Source organism: Sorghum bicolor, chromosome 5 (genome assembly GCF_000003195.3).
Source record: "Sorghum bicolor cultivar BTx623 chromosome 5, Sorghum_bicolor_NCBIv3, whole genome shotgun sequence".
NCBI classification, from domain to species: Eukaryota; Viridiplantae; Streptophyta; class Magnoliopsida; order Poales; family Poaceae; genus Sorghum; species Sorghum bicolor.
Window position 1 is genome coordinate 6,110,791 of NC_012874.2, and position 15,554 is coordinate 6,126,344.

Below are 15,554 nucleotides of genomic sequence, written 5' to 3' on the forward strand. Positions count from 1 at the left end.
TTTGAGTCAAACATTGGGAATATATAAATCATCAATAACTTTTAAATTGTTGAGTTTACAAATATAAAAATTATATTAATAGATTTTTCTTAAAAACTATTTTTATTAAAATAAAGAGGTCAAAGTTGTGTTTTGGAGACTATGTCGCTGTCCTAAATTACTTTTAAATCATGTATGGAGGAAGTATATGAATTTGACTTGCATGTTATTTTATTGTATTAGATCTGGTAAACAATCACAAAAGCTAATAGAAGAAAAATAATAGAATATTTGATTACATTATAGAGGAATAGATGATAAAATAAACAATATTTGTAGATGACTTATATATTAATACATTAAATATTTAAAATATTTTCACATGATATAGATGCTATGGATATTTTTAGTAATTAATATGGGACGATATAGATTTAGTGGGAAATGGTATGAACACCTTGCATGAAAGAGAGAGAATATTTAGTGGGTCACTTAGTAGAGAATGATGTAGATATCTTGCATGAAGAGAGCAATCATTTAGTGAGGTTTAACTTTATAAGAGTATATGATTTGTTATTTGGAATTTTGGATTTATATATAATATAAATACAGATTTGGATTTCTTAGCTAGATAGCAGATTTAGATACATAATAATAATATATATATATACACTTATGTTGTACGATATATTTGACTAATATTCTCGATAAATAAAATATCTACCTAATATACAAATAGAGTTTAATTAATATTTTTCCTTACATATATGCTAGTGTTTCTTTTCTTCTAGTGAATTTTGTGTAGTCTCTTGGTGAAAATGAGTTTCTCTTGGGACATGCTACCTAACTCAATCAGAATTAGTAAAAGCATCTCTTGAATTCATAAATTAATCAGAATTAAAAAAATGTTACACATAATTTTGTTCATAGAAAACATCTTCATTTGGAATTAAAATCTAGCCCACCTGCCAAATAATTTCACAAAGTGATTCCAATTCACCACCCGAAATGTTTCTTAAAAAAATCTAGAACTGAAACGTTTGTCAGAGAATCTGGATCCCTACCAAACGGTCCTTCCTCCAACTAAACACACCCTTTATTATCGTGATTATTTATCGTTATCTGTGTGTGCACACTTATTCCTTAATTAATTAACTTATTGTCGTTATTTGTGTGGGTGGGAGATAGCCTTAAGTTCGATTGTCAAGCAAACGCAGGCTTTAGGCGGAGCAAAGCAAGCTGTGGCACACTCTGAACAGGAGCCAAACACTTAGGGCAGTTCAGGTGGTACTGTGCTACTAAACATTCCACCACACTTCAATATCCACAGAAAATTCATCTAAAAATACTGTTCGATAGATCATGCAGGTATCTACTACAATGGAAATTTTGAAGTTTATAAAAGCAAGGACAAATAAAAGAAACTGGTCACGATGCAAATACTTGCTGCTACAGCTATCCATGTCCTTTATTTTTTTTACCATGGACGAACCGAAGAGCAACAAAGTCACAAAAGTTTAACAATCCATAGTACTGACCTCCCAGGGCTTTAGACAAAAAGCACCCAAAACCACCAAACCCCAGCACAGCCAAGGGATACAACACCCATGAGGCCATGACCAAGTCTATTTATTTCTCACCACCCTGGCTAAGATGACTACGACTTATTACAAGCCCAGACCAGCTATTACAGCTCAATGGCTATTTCCAAACTACACACCTTTCAGACGCACTGCAGGATGCTTGACTTGATCGCGAGGCCGTTGTCTCCTTCCTTCTGACCTTGCTAATGAAAATGCAGGACCACCGACTTCAGGACCTCTTAGTGTACTCCACCTGGGAAGAAACCTCATCCTTCTGGATTCCTGCCCAATATATTAACAAGGAGCAAACAAACATATGACCTTCGTGGGGGATTAACTCTCTTTCCTTCAAACATATGATCAGCATGCAAACACTTGCTGCTGCAGCTATTCATATCTTTTTTCTTTCTTTCTTTCTTTCTTTTTTACCATGGACGAACCAAATTTCACCCAAGAGCAACAAAATTACAAAAGTTAAACAATCCATAGTATGTTCTTAACTAGAGCTAACCAAGCTGACAATTGTACTCAACTCCCAGGGTTACGACAAAAAGCAACCAAAACCACCAAACCCCAGCACAGCCGAGGTATAGAACACCAATGACCAAGTCTAATATTTCTTGCCGTCATGGCTAAGATGACTATGACTTATTACAAGCCCTGTGCAGCTGTTACAGCACACAGGCCGTTTCCAAACTGCATGCCTTACACACTCACTGCAGGCTGCTTGACTTGATCGCAAGGCTGCTGTCTCCATCTTCTTTTTGACCTTGCTGATGAAAATGCAGGGTCACCGACTTTAGGACCTCCGTGCCATGCTCCACCTTGGAAGAAACCTCATCCTTCTGGAATTCTTACTGGCAGGGCATTCAAAAAAGGGATGCGATACTCTCTCCCTCCCTCCCTCACTCAAAATAAGTATCCCCCTCCACTTTCTTTTTATGAGATTGTCTTTAGTCAGAATAGAATTTTATAAAAAGTCAAGGCAGCTTGGCCTTCCATATTTGTAGAGGCAGCTATTCATGTCTGATACACAACACTCAACTATTTATATGTTGATTTCTTTTTCTTTTTCTGTTTCTCCCTGCATAATTTGGTTTAATCCCACTTTTTTTTGTAAAAATGGTAGATGCTTACATGTTCAGTTGCTCGTATCCTTATATTTTAGCATTCTCCTAAAGGTAGAAGGTGTAGCTTTAGGTGGTTCATATGCCCAAAGCCTTAGTGAACATACCATAACAAGTCAAAAATAATGAGAAGGGTACCAGGATCTAATGGTTCATGCCAGCAGGAACTAAGTGATTTAAGAACCCCTATTTGCTAAATATACTTGAATACCAAAAGGAAAATGACAAAGCATTAGTAATCACAGTAACAAGTCTTAATTGGCCCCAGGAATAAAAGCTTGTTGCGTGTAATGCAAAGAAGATATGCCATTGGCACCTTTGGAAGAAATCTGCTTATCGCTGCCCACGAAAGATACGATTTTTACCTGTACAAGCAACAGATGACAGTACCTTTAAAATCATATAACCACCAATTAAAGCAAACCATAATTTTAAAGTGAATAAGAGCATATGTGATCTCACTTTAAAGGATAACACATCTGTCAATGGCTTATTTGCAATCGAATTTGAGCAAGCAACTGGCCTTCTAATAACCGAAGGTTTTGAATTTGAGCACCCAATTGTAGACTTTGAATCCATTAGAGCTTGAACTTCTGTGAATATTGTCTTCTGCTCTTGAACTGGGCTTGGGCCTATAAATTTCCTTTCCATTGATTCCCATAATAAATCAAATACTCGATTCAGTTCTTTAGCGACAGTATGGACATCATTGCCTGGAGGATTATACTTCATAGCATTTGAAAATGTTAGCCTCACATCTGCTGCAAACTCCTCAATGCTTACATATTTCTTTTTTGTGAGTTTATTCTTAACAGTACCCAAATCCATTGGGTTGCGGATAACATCAAAGTAGTCAGGAATCCCAAGACGAACTGGATCAACAGGATCTTTGAAAATCCAGCCACCTTTGTAAGCAATGAGCTTCCTTACGACACTTCCACACAGCCTTATCTTACTAGCATTCATACTTTCAGCCTTGAGTTCATAAGATGATTGGTGCTCACATGTAGGAATTGGTGTCACACCATCCTTTTTAGAGAGTCTGCTTTCCTCAGCCTCAAAGACTGTACTCGAGTCTCCCAAATCACTACTTACACAAACTTCCCTCCTCTTCTTACAGGCTTTTGTGAATATTGTCTTCTGCTGTTGAACTGGGCTTGGTCCTCTAAATTTCTTTTTCACTGATTCCCATTTTGAATCAAATATTCCATTCAGTTGTTGAGCGATAGCATGGACATCATTCCCTGGAGGATTATACTTCATGGCATTTGAAAATGTTAGCCTCACATCTGCCGCAAACTCATCAGTGCTCACATATTGCTTGTTAGTGAGTCTCTTCTTAACAGTACCTAAATCCATCGGGCTACGGATAACATCAAAGTAATCAGGAAGCCCATACAGCACTGGATCAACAGGTTGATTGAAAATCCAACCACCTTTGTGATCCATGAGCTTCCTTAAGATTTTTGTGCACCACCTTATCTTCCTAGTATTCATACTTTCAGCCTTCAGTTCATAAGACGATTGGTGCTCACATGTAGGAATTGATGTCACACCATCCATTTCAGAGAGTCTGCTTTCGTCAACCTCAAAGATTGTACTCAAACTCAAGTCTCCAAATTCACTGCTTACACAAACTCCCCTCCTCTTCTTACAGGCTTTTGTCATCGTTGTGTTTGGTTAGAGAGCTTGGTTTCTTGTCTGTGTCTGACAGAGGATCACTAGTTCAAGACCTGGCAAATGGTGAAGCACTGCCAAGCCAAGAGAAACGGAGCAAAGGTTTTCCTCGGTGAAGCCTGTAGGTTGTGCATTCATTTAGAAGGAAGCTACACAACATGCCCAAAGAAAAAAAAACAATAGTATGCACATAGTCCCACACTGGAAATCTAACAGAGCTACCACAATTGATCTAAATGAGTTACTTGTTTAACTTCAACCAATTTGAGGAAATAGTGAGAATTGCTGGCATATTAAAAGAACTGCATGACAACACCACTAAACTGCATGATCACTAATTTAATTTAATGTTTAGATAGAAATTCAAATGAATTAGGAAACTCAAATGCAGAAGAAAAGAGTTACTAACTGTATATATTCGATTGGGCATATACGCCCAGGTGTCCTGTACGCAGGCTAATTAGCCCAGGTGGCAACTTTGCCCATTCAGGTGGTTAATTTAATTAGAGAGAGATTAAATAAAAGGATATAAAAAACGCATGTAATGAGTGGTGATACTGCGAAGTGTAGGATGGCAATGTAAAGAGAAATGTTAACGATGGCAATCGTTTCGGATTGGAAAGAAAATGAGTGAGATCGATTTCTCCCTGCAAATCCGCAGGGAATGGGTGCATTCCCTCCCTGCCGACACAAGCGAAGCATAACTTATCCGACTATCAATCAATGAGCCACGAATAATACGGCAGGGCAATTCCCCCAATAATCCCACGCGAATGTACGGAGAACCAACCAATTCTCTCTCTCTACATATAGGCTGTGGACACGACACGATACGATAGAAATGAAAAGCCTACTCCTCCGGCGGCTCGCGCAGAGAAAGAGAGAGACGAGGAAGAGAGAGAGAGGGGAGAACACCAACCTGGGGGTGCGCTCGGCGGATGAGGGCGAGGGACGCCGGCCGGACCAAGCGAAGGTTCCCTCCCTCCCCTAGTCCCCTCCCAGACCCTCCGGCTCCGGCTCCGGGCAGGGCGTTCCGAGGTGGACGGACGGGACTCGTCCACAGCGAGAGGCGGCGAGTGAAAGGGGTTTAGGGTTGTGGGCAAAAATGGGCTCGCTCGGCCTTTCGGCGGCGGTGGCCGTTAAGCCCGTAACGAACGTCGGTCGGCCGTTGGAGTCGGACGAAGAGAAGAGAAGAGAAGAGAAGAGCCTAATGGGTGAGCTCGTGAGGGTCAAAGCGGTGGGCTGCCTCGAATAGGAATCACGGGGCAGCTCGCGAATAATATAATAATAAAAAAAACAGTCTATTTTGCCTTACTCAACTGTTGAGAAAGTCAGTTTTTTCTTCCTCAGCTACCAGACCGGAAATACTTTCTCCGTCGTCTCTCAAAACGGGTCACTCGACCTTCATGGCTGTTTCCGTTAATAGATTTTTTTTCTTTTATGTTTATTATTTTGGCTCGATTTTATAAAAAAAAAACCCGTAGTGATTTATTTTATGTTCAGTGTGTAGAGTCCAAAACAATTGGATTTTCTACTTTATAATTTTTCTATGGTTTACTATATTTTTTCAAAGATTTAGCCAAAATAAGCATAAATGGAGAAAAAGAAAAAAAAAAAACCACCAAGGGAAACAACCACAGAGGTTAAGTGACTGGCTTTGAGAGATGAGAGGGAAACTGTTTCTAATTTTAGAGTTGAGGAAGAAAAAAACTGATCTTTGCAATAATAAGGAGGCAAAATGAACTTTTTTAAAAAAAAACTTGACTAGTGTTTTTTAGAGGAAGAGACGACTATCTCTGTAATCACACAGTCCATAGAGGCTCTTATTGCCCTCCCCAGTCGCCAGGGATGAGGTTCACATAATAAATTAATAATGTAGGGATAGCACATAGCAACAAGCATCGTCAACATTAATTTCTTTAGATTTCAAAAAAGGAAACCTTTTCCTTTTAGTGGCCAATCGATCTAGTTTTTAGCACGGACTCTCTTCAATATCATATGTACAACTTTGGTTTGTTTATATATATGCTACTAGTACTTGGCAATATGAATCTATAATGAATCATTTATCCATCTCAAGTGGCATTATCATGCATCATCTTTCCAAATTATTTCCCCATGAACTAATAGCGTGTTTGGTTCACGCCACGAAATGGTGCTAGATGATCTGAACCTATATCCGAGCCTAAGGGTGCCATTTGGTTGGACGCATCGGTTCAACTCATCCATCATCGAGTCGTTCCACCACCAGACAAAATTTAGGACCACCTCATTCTCATCGAAGCCATCAGATGAGCACATTATTCTCAAAAGCCAACACTCGCTCCAATGCACTAACCAAATACTCATTTATGACGGGGCTTGAAATTCTAAACCATCACAAAGAAATAGCAGATTGAGTACAATCAAAGCATCATCTGAACCTACAAGGAATTATGTCATTCTAGATTGATCCATTCTAGATGAGATACTCCCCCAAACCAAACACACCTCATTCATGTAACCTATTCATCCAAGAATTTCAAGGAAACTAATATCCATCAAATCACTTATCCATTATTCCTCTAACATATCCATCTCCACCCATCCATGAAACAATAACATATATCCATTTATTCATCAATGATAAGAGCGCAGACTCTATCATAGAGTCTAAAGTTATTTATTACCTCGAATAATGTGGACTTAGAGTCTAAATAAGACTTAGAGTCTTATTTTTTCTACCTCTTTTTTCAATAAATATGCTGCCACATCAGCAAAATATCATAAATAATATGTAATTAATTATCTTAAATTGATAGAGTCTTGCATTGTGAGTGCCCTAACCATGCATGAATCCATCTATTTATCTCTATAGAAGAAGTCTATTTATGGCCATCCAAAGTTTGTTTTTGGCCATGCAACTCTTAAACCAAGAATCGTAGATCGCCGAACTATCAATACCACACAATTTTGTCCAAGATGGTTTAGGGGGTGGTTTTATAAATCCCAATCTGCTGAAAGGTGACGGGCCAGGTGTCCGTGTTCTAAGCCCCGTCATTAACAAAGTCATCAGTGACGCGCAAGAAATGACTCACATTTTTCTCGTCGTCACTGTAGTGAAATTTTCACGCAGTGTCAATGGACCCCGATAGAAAATTCCTAATCTTTCTTATTTATCATACATCAATCATATCTAGGTTCCGTTTCAAAAGGGAAAAAAAAACAAATCCTTAATAAAATTCATCAAACTATATAGCACAAAAGCTGAAAAGCATTCAATTTCCTCGATCGGCAAATGACAAGCGCATGCAACATTCTGTTTCTCATACTCTTTCTCCAATTAACTAACGCAGAGATCACCGTTGGTATGCGCGCCGCCGCCGTCGTCGTCGTCACGGACCGCAGGGCGTAGCAGCCTCCATCTCCGGGCGATCAGGAACCCGGCGGCGTGGCCGGCGACGACGGCGAGGAACACCCCACCGTTGAAGGACATGACGGCCAGCATCACCAGGTACGACAGGCCCACCTTGAGCACGTGGATCCACGCCACCTGCAGCGTCGCCCACCACGGCGCGTCGTCGGATGAGCCGGAGCCACGGCCGGCCCCGGCGAGGGCGCGGGACCACGCCGCGAGCACCTCGGCGAGCGCGGCCAGCGCGGCCACGGCGAGGAGGCAGAGCACGTACATGCCGGCGCCGGCGCGGTGGTCGCCCGGCCAGTTGGAGAAGAGCACCTGCGCGCGGTGGCCCCAGAAGAAGGCCGCGTGCATCGTCGGCATGTTGTTGTCCATAGGCGGCATCGCTCCGGAGGGCGGCGGCATCGGCATCGGCGCCATTGTCGTCGTCTATCTCTGCACGTACCGCTACAGCTTAATTTCTTGGTGATGGGAGCCGTAGTTAGAGTGATTGTAACTTGATTGCTAGCTACCAGGAAATGCTGAAGATTTCACAGCGTAGGTGGGGTAAATAGGAAGAGATGAGAGAGGCTCTGCCACGAGCTGTGGAAAGCTGTATACTATGTCCTCTGAATGGGAGGAAAATGGGGGGTAGCGACGAGGACGAGGAACAGGTAAGCATTGTTCTTGGCTTAGTCGCGTGCTTTAACGCTTAATTCGCAGGGAATGGACTTGGGAGATGACGAAGAAATTAAGAGAGGCAGCGTTTTTGTCTGTGACCTAGGCGGCGGTGTGTTTAAGGATGGGTAAACGGAGACAAAGAGACGTAGAGAATTGTTATCCCCGGAACACCACTTGTCCTAACTCAGTGCTTGTTAGTCACAAAAAAAAAAAAAACTCAGTGCTTGTTTACTCTGGAACTATCTTGTCCGGCTGAAATGATAGGCTTATATTTGTATTAACATTGGTTAGCTAGAATAGTTCTTTTTTTAATAAGGGATATAAAAATATTTGGCCTCTACATCCGTGGATGTACACAGCTAATTATTACAACTTCTTAGTTCAAAAAGAGGGAATAAGCCATGGTCATAAACATTGATCAGGAAACAAGAGCAAACAATAACCATGCTTCCATCCTTTATGCGATAACTCTAAAGCAATCATTCACTACTGGAAACGCGTTCTTTGCCAAGAGCTTGAGGCTTTGCCGAGGGCTAAATCTCGAGCACTCGGCAAAGACACTCTTTGCCGAGGGCCAGTCCCAGGAGCCCTCGGCAAAGTCTGGCCCTCGGCAAAGACGCCATTAGCAAATTTGGCCTATTGGGTCACGGCGGCTGAGGCCCGTCAGGCTTTGCCGAGGGCCAGCCGTTAGGCGCTCGGCAAAGTTTTTTTTATCTAGTGTTTAGACCCAAAAAATATGAGGCCCTCGGCAAAGGCCCCTTTGTCGAGGGCCTTAGGCCTGGCCCCAAGGTTTTGGGATTCTTTTTTGAAAAAAATTCGGAGCTCACCGAATTGGACGAAATTTGAAAAATTCGGACCGGTTCCCACTCAAAATTTGAATGAAATTTGATCAAATTTGAATAGGATTTCTCCAAACAGTCAGAATTGGTGGTGGGCATGAAGAGGATAGATACAGGACCAGCGTTGAACATGTAGGCAGCTCGGAAGATGGCAGAAGGGGCAGTTCAAGCGGAGGGAATTGATACAGAGCCAGTCGGCGAGCGTTGAACTGTAGGCAGCGAAGAAGATGCAGATGGCAGCGCAACAACATGTGAGGGGCAGTAACGAACTGACCATGCGACGTTGCGGCGCCAAGGAGTATCCATGAGACCATGACCGAGCTCTGATGTTTGCGGGGAGGCGACCATGGCAGCAGGAGCCTAGTCTCGACGGGGAGCGAAGACGGCGCGGCGCCGCTGGCGGCGACGTAAGTATCGTGAGGAAGCGGAAGGGCAACAGTTTCAGCGTTGAATTGGTTCAGGAATGTATGTAGGCTTATGTTGGGCCATAGAACAAGTTGGAAATTCAAATAGGGCCAAAATATTTTGGCCGAATTCATTTTATTTCGGGCTGGACCGAAATAGACGAATTTCGGTGAAATTCGGCCCATTCGGACTGAATCCTAGAACCTTGATCCCTCGTTCCCTCTTTTTTGCCTATTCTGCTACTTTTTGAATATTGTTGTGAACATGTTTTGGCTTTTCTATATTTATATTATGGTTTTTTCTATGCACTTAGATATACACTATGTCTAGAGATGTATATATAGTAAAAACAATATATTTAGAAAATAAAAAACGTGATGTCTTATATAGTTTGAAACTGATGGAGTAATCTGCTTGGAGAGAGTTTGTCGAACACAGACTGTTCTTCATCCATTGGCCCATTCATTCATTATCTCTAGTATGATGTTGTGCATACACAAGCTGAGTTCTGATCGACCGAGGAATGGGCAAGTATATATATATATACTGTATCAGGCAATAATGGTACTATTACAGTTGTTCCACCATGCACATTCACATGTTTGCGTTAGTTTTTGGTTTTATTATCTGGTCTTTGTGTAATAGTCACTACCAGGAATAACTGGTCGGTAACATGTAAGAGTTTCATGGGAGCAGAAAAAGTTTTATGACGATGAAACTCTTCTACGCTGTTTCTAAAATATAGATATATTGAAAACTGAGTCATGAACCCCGCTGATGATGGCCCAACTGCTCTCCTCTCCCGCGGGTAAAAGCGCTCAACCCTTCCTACCCTTTGTCGAGGCTGCCCGCCGCTTGCTGCTAGTGTCTCTGCATCGCACTATCGATTGCTCCCTCCTGTATTCGCTTCTACTTTGCTTTGGTTGGTACAGCTAAGCCAGTTCGTCCGGTGAATACTGTGAGTGAAGTTCACAAATAAGGCTCTGTTTGGCACTGAAGTTATTTTTTAGAAAAGGAGCTTCATCAGCAACTTTTTAAGTAAAGTTGAGCTGTTTTAAAAAAGTTGTTTGGCAAAACAGCTTTACCAACACCTTTATGCATGGATAAAAGAATAAAATGGGGGTGAGAGCTAGGATAAGCTACTTTTTTCAGTTCTATTCCAACTCATGTCTTTGTGAGAGGAGAAAAAAATAGCTTCACCCATAAAGTTGTTTTGGAAAAGAGTGTTTGGGAAAAAAAACCAAACATGCCCTAAAAAGGCAGCATGAATTCCATTCAGCTTATGCTGCAGTGACAGCAGCAGCTACAGCTTTGAGTTTGAGCCTGCCAGCCTCGGCTCATCGCATCCTAGCTGCTGCTTTGCTCCAGTCTGTCTCGTGTTGCTCTCTGGTGTGGTGTGGTGTGTGATTTCTCAGTTGTGTGAGGGCTGCTGTCATCCTGTGTGAATTATAGTTTATCACTCTTTTTTTTTGAAGAGAATATTTGATCACTCATATTGTTACTCATCTTATGATTTTAAATAAATAAACTATATGTGGTTTGTTTGTGCAATGGTCATGGGTGCATATATGGAAAGGTACTTCTTTATTTGGCATGCATAGATAGATATGTGCTCACTGCTAGTCACTACCAGGAATAAGCAGCATGCAGCCTACATCCTGGCAGCACACACTAGCCGATGGGATTTGCGTCCACAACATTGAGAAAAGCCGATGGTGTTGTGCTTTCAATATTTCAGATGACGATTGTGTAATCAACCAACAACCTTTCCAGTACTGAAAGCCCATATAAGGCCTTGTTTAGTTCCCAAAAAATTTTGCAATGCATGGAGCATTAAATATAGATAAAAATAACTAATTTCACAGTTTACATGTAATTTGCGAGACGAATCTTTTGAGCCTAGTTAGTCTATGACTCCATGATTGGATAATATTTGTCAAATACGAACGAAAGTGATACAACATCTATTTTGCAAAATGTTTGGAACTAAACAAGGCCTAAGTATTCAAACATGTCATGTCATATTGAGAATTTGCTAGGACGTTACTAATAGATGAACTAATATCAAAGAATTTGGAATAATCTATCGAAAATTGACTAGCTTGCTCTGTTTAGTTGTAAAGCTGGTAACTTGTAAGTTCTGGCCAGTTACCAGTCCAAAATTTAAAACAAAAAAGAAGGCCAGCCACCAGCAACAGGATGGTTTTCATGCCAGCCTAGATACGTTTTTTTTTTATGTTTCCAGTTTTGAATCCATGCACCAGACTGACTAAACTAATTGCACACTGCACTTCATGCATAAGTGCAGAAACCAAGCAATCCAAAACTACACATGTCGAAGATAAAAGTGATGAAAGCAATACCTTGATCAGCAGGAAGCCTGAGGAAAACCTGTAGATGGCAGGCCCAACAATGCAGTCCACAAATACCAGAGAAGAAACGCCAGAGACAGAAGCCCCTGCAACCTCAGGAGCGAAAAAAACTGACAACTAAATACCACATATACCATCAATCATACAGGGCAGAAAATTTTGGTTCACAGAAAACAAATTCACTGATCTCCTGACGATTCATGATAGTCATGAAAACGTACTAGAATCGGCAATGTACATGCGCTATGTAAAATAGTTTATACTTGCACAAAGCCACAAACACACTATTTTTTCACTAACTTGCAAGAGAGCTGTGTATCTTTGTATTTATATAAGAAAGAAAGAATGTCTGCAGTACAAGCCTCTGCATAAAGGGATGTTCAGAGCCACCAAAACAACAGAACCAACTACATCTGTGCCACTAAACAAAAACACACAACCCAGTTACTATTGATTCCACCATTTTACAAATAAATGAAGGTTAGCCTTATGGTACAACAAAATTTTCTGCTGTCTTGTGAAGAACAGTAGATTGTTCATATGAAATAAATGGAAATACAATAGATCAGTGCTTGCATTATCAGCTGATTGCCAGAGTTTGTCTTTTAGACCAAAAATACAGAACTTTGCAGCGTCATGCCTGTCTATCGGCATGGCTATGTACTTAGGTTTTGTGTCTTTAATTGGTATAGAATTTGCTTCAGACATATAAACGTTGTCAGATAAGGTATCACCCAAAGGAAGATTCTTCATAAATGCTCAAAAAGAATTAATGAACCAAACAAAAAACATTAGCAAACAGATTGCTTTGTACTATGCTGCAACATCTTCATCTTTTGACCACATACTGTACGTCCATCCAACTGGGGGCATCTCTGTTCTGAATAAAATCAATACCTGCCAACAGCACAAAAGACGGCACAGTTAGTATTATGCTCCACAGAATTTAACTGTTCCAAAAGTTCTATACAATATAGCAAACAGAGACTATTTACTTGAAATCATTAAAGCTATAACTACCTTCTGCTGAAATTTAGAATAGTTTTATATCACCGAGAGTTCATTGTAACACCACAAACCAATAAGATGAAAGGTGAAGTTTTAAACCATGGAAGTTATGGAGGGATCACTTCCTGCACATTTGGGGCTTGTAACATCTGGCAACTAATGGTAAGGAATGCAGCTGCCTGTACCAAGTAGTGACCATCTCTGTTTCAAAAGTGTCACCTAGGCATCCAGGCGGATCCAGCTCGCTTTGGAGGCCTAGTTACACCTTGCCGCCTAGGCATACCCAGCTCGCCTAGGGTCGCCTAGTTGCATTTGGGACCATGGTGACCATGTTTGCATCAGCCTTTGTTGTTCATTGACGCTCAATAAACATTTTACTTGATGGCGACATGTCTTTCTGTGCAACATCACCAGCCTATGGAGCCTCAGGGAACTGATTTATAGGAGCAGATCGTTTCTCAAGATAACACAGTTCTGCTTCCTTGCTGTGGAGCATGATGCACCGATTGAGTAGCTAGGTGCTTCATCATACATCTTCGTAAAGTACCATCTACTCATCCACACTATATTGTTCATTTCACAGGATCACCTAATCAGGATGCAGATCTTTTCTCCTTGGATTAAGACCGCAACAGCCTAGCCATATATAATGCTGATCGGACTTTCCTCAGATCATTTTTAAACCCTGCACTACGAAGCCCAGAAATAACAGCACGCTTTGCAGACGCAAGAACGTTGTTTCCTTCATGCAAACAGATCCGCAAGAATTTGGATGCCATATGGTATCTACCCACCTTACATAGACCATGGACTAGTGATGTGTAAGTAAAATCATCTTTTAGCCTCATGCTGTGCAATATTTTTATGGCTGCATCAACCTCATGACATTTGCATAGCGCATCAATCAAGCAATTATATGCTACCACATTTGATTGCATGTCCATCATCTCCATGGACCATATCTGCTTCTCGGCAGCCTCGATTTGCCCCATCTTGCATAGACCATTGACCAAAATTGAGAATGTGTATTCATCACTCTCCAGACCACCTTCTTCCATCATGTTCAACAGCTCAAATGCGTCATCAATCTTCCCTTCTTGGCATCGCAGGTGAATCAGCGTGTTGTAGCATGCATTGTCAAGCGTGGAACCACTTTGTATCATGAGCTCACAATAGGTATTGGCTTCTTGCATCCGGCCCTTTTTGACAAGCGCACTGATCACTGTCGTGTATGGGAAGGCATCCGAAATGTACCCTCCTTCAAGCAGGGACAAGAATGTCTCCAACCCTTGCTCAAACCTGCCATACCTAAAGCAGCACTTCATAACTGTTGTGTACGTGACAGCGTTCGGGGCATGCTCTGTCCTCCCCAGCTCCTTAAGGACCATGCGGGCATAACCCACCTTGCCTGACTTGCACAGCCCGTTGATCATTGTGTTGTAAGTCACAATGCCCACGGGAAGCCCCGCCCTCTGCAGGTACCTGAACATCCTGTACGCATTGGTCGCATGGCCAGCCTTGAACAGCCCATCCAGAAGCGTGTTGTACGTCGTGGCACATGGTGCCACGCCCTTGTCAGCCATATCGGCAAACACCCTGTAGGCGTGCTCCGGATGGCCGGACCGGAACAGGCAGTGCATGAGGGCGTTGTAGCTCCACGAATCGGGGGCGACCCCCGACCTCAGCATTTCGTCGAACAGGTCAAGGGCGCGCACCGTGAGCCCGCTGCGGTCGGCACCCGTGATGAGGGAGTTGTAGGTGACGGCGTCGGGTCTCACCCCGGCCTCCCGCATCCGGTGCACGACGGCTATCCCGGCGTCGAGTCCGGCGACCCGGCAGTGCGCGGCGAGGAGGGTGTTGTAGGTGACGACATCCGGGGGCAGGCCGAGGCGGATGGCGTCGACGACGACGGACTCCGCGCGGTCGAGCCAGCCGCCCCGGCAGAGCGCAGCCAGGCCGACGTTCATCAGCCGCGTCGACAGGGCCAGCTGCGCCCGGGACCGGACCATGGTTCCGCTCCCTCCTTTCCCCCGCCGCCGCGAGACTCTCTTCCGGGCTCGGCTGCGCTCCGCTTGCTACCTCGACTCCCATACAGCTCCCTCGCTGTTTGCTGGTTCGCTACGAGCAAGGCGGACGCCTTGTCATGGAGAGACAGCCAGCCAACCAGCCCAGCTGCACGCGGCGGCGTGAAGGTGACTCGGTGGCGCCGCCGCCGGGTGGTAAACTGGGGAGAGAGGGGATGGCTGCTAGTGGGCCCCGCGTGTCATTGAAAGTAAGTAGAACAGCTGTGCCCTACCTGTCAGTGGGTAGTAGAGACTAGGAGTAATATAATCATAACTGTACATCATTATGCTAAGTCCACACGTCTTTCATGACATTTTCGAGAGAATCCTTTAATCACAATACATTTCTTTCATTAGAAAATCGGGAGGACAACAATGGTATCTGGATTCTCTTGTACTCCGTACAATTGATCTTCGCACCAAAACTTGAAAAGTGCTACTATG

General features: G+C 42.6%; 3 protein-coding genes across 4 annotated transcripts; all 3 read right to left on the reverse strand.

The window, feature by feature from the left end:
• LOC110435814 (bromodomain testis-specific protein-like) lies at positions 1,389-5,593 on the reverse strand. Of its 2 annotated transcripts, XM_021461866.1 has the most exons (4): positions 5,286-5,592; positions 3,152-4,485; positions 3,006-3,054; positions 1,389-1,844 (listed from the first exon to the last, which is right to left on the reverse strand). In XM_021461866.1, exons 2-4 carry the CDS (start codon positions 4,355-4,357, stop codon positions 1,792-1,794), a joined length of 1,308 nt encoding a protein of 435 aa, XP_021317541.1. In that variant the 5' UTR covers positions 4,358-4,485; positions 5,286-5,592; the 3' UTR covers positions 1,389-1,791. The 2 variants fall into 2 exon arrangements, with proteins under 2 accessions (XP_021317541.1, XP_021317540.1); XM_021461865.1 differs by lacking the exon at positions 1,389-1,844 and having other exon boundaries at positions 2,912-3,054; positions 5,286-5,593.
• Positions 7,609-8,623, reverse strand: LOC8079714 (copper transporter 4). Its single transcript, XM_002450361.2, has one exon. The coding sequence runs from the start codon at positions 8,181-8,183 to the stop codon at positions 7,689-7,691; it is 495 nt and encodes a 164-aa protein (XP_002450406.1). The 5' UTR covers positions 8,184-8,623; the 3' UTR covers positions 7,609-7,688.
• LOC8079715 (putative pentatricopeptide repeat-containing protein At4g17915) lies at positions 12,360-15,549 on the reverse strand. Its single transcript, XM_002450362.2, has 2 exons — positions 13,060-15,549; positions 12,360-12,936 (listed from the first exon to the last, which is right to left on the reverse strand). Exon 1 carries the CDS (start codon positions 15,054-15,056, stop codon positions 13,668-13,670), a length of 1,389 nt encoding a protein of 462 aa, XP_002450407.1. The 5' UTR covers positions 15,057-15,549; the 3' UTR covers positions 12,360-12,936; positions 13,060-13,667.

What these genes read in the sequence shown, in the direction of transcription:
- LOC110435814 (XM_021461865.1), bottom strand. Translation starts at nt 4,357, where the DNA reads ATGACAAAAGCCTGTAAGAAGAGGAGGGGAGTTTGTGTAAGCAGTGAA. An exon ending in CAGATGTGTTATCCTTTAAA is followed by an intron (nt 3,055 to 3,151) that starts GTGAGATCACAT and finishes TTGCTTGTACAG; the next exon opens with GTAAAAATCGTATCTTTCGT.
- LOC8079714 (XM_002450361.2), bottom strand. Translation starts at nt 8,183, where the DNA reads ATGGCGCCGATGCCGATGCCGCCGCCCTCCGGAGCGATGCCGCCTATG.
- LOC8079715 (XM_002450362.2), bottom strand. Translation starts at nt 15,056, where the DNA reads ATGGTCCGGTCCCGGGCGCAGCTGGCCCTGTCGACGCGGCTGATGAAC.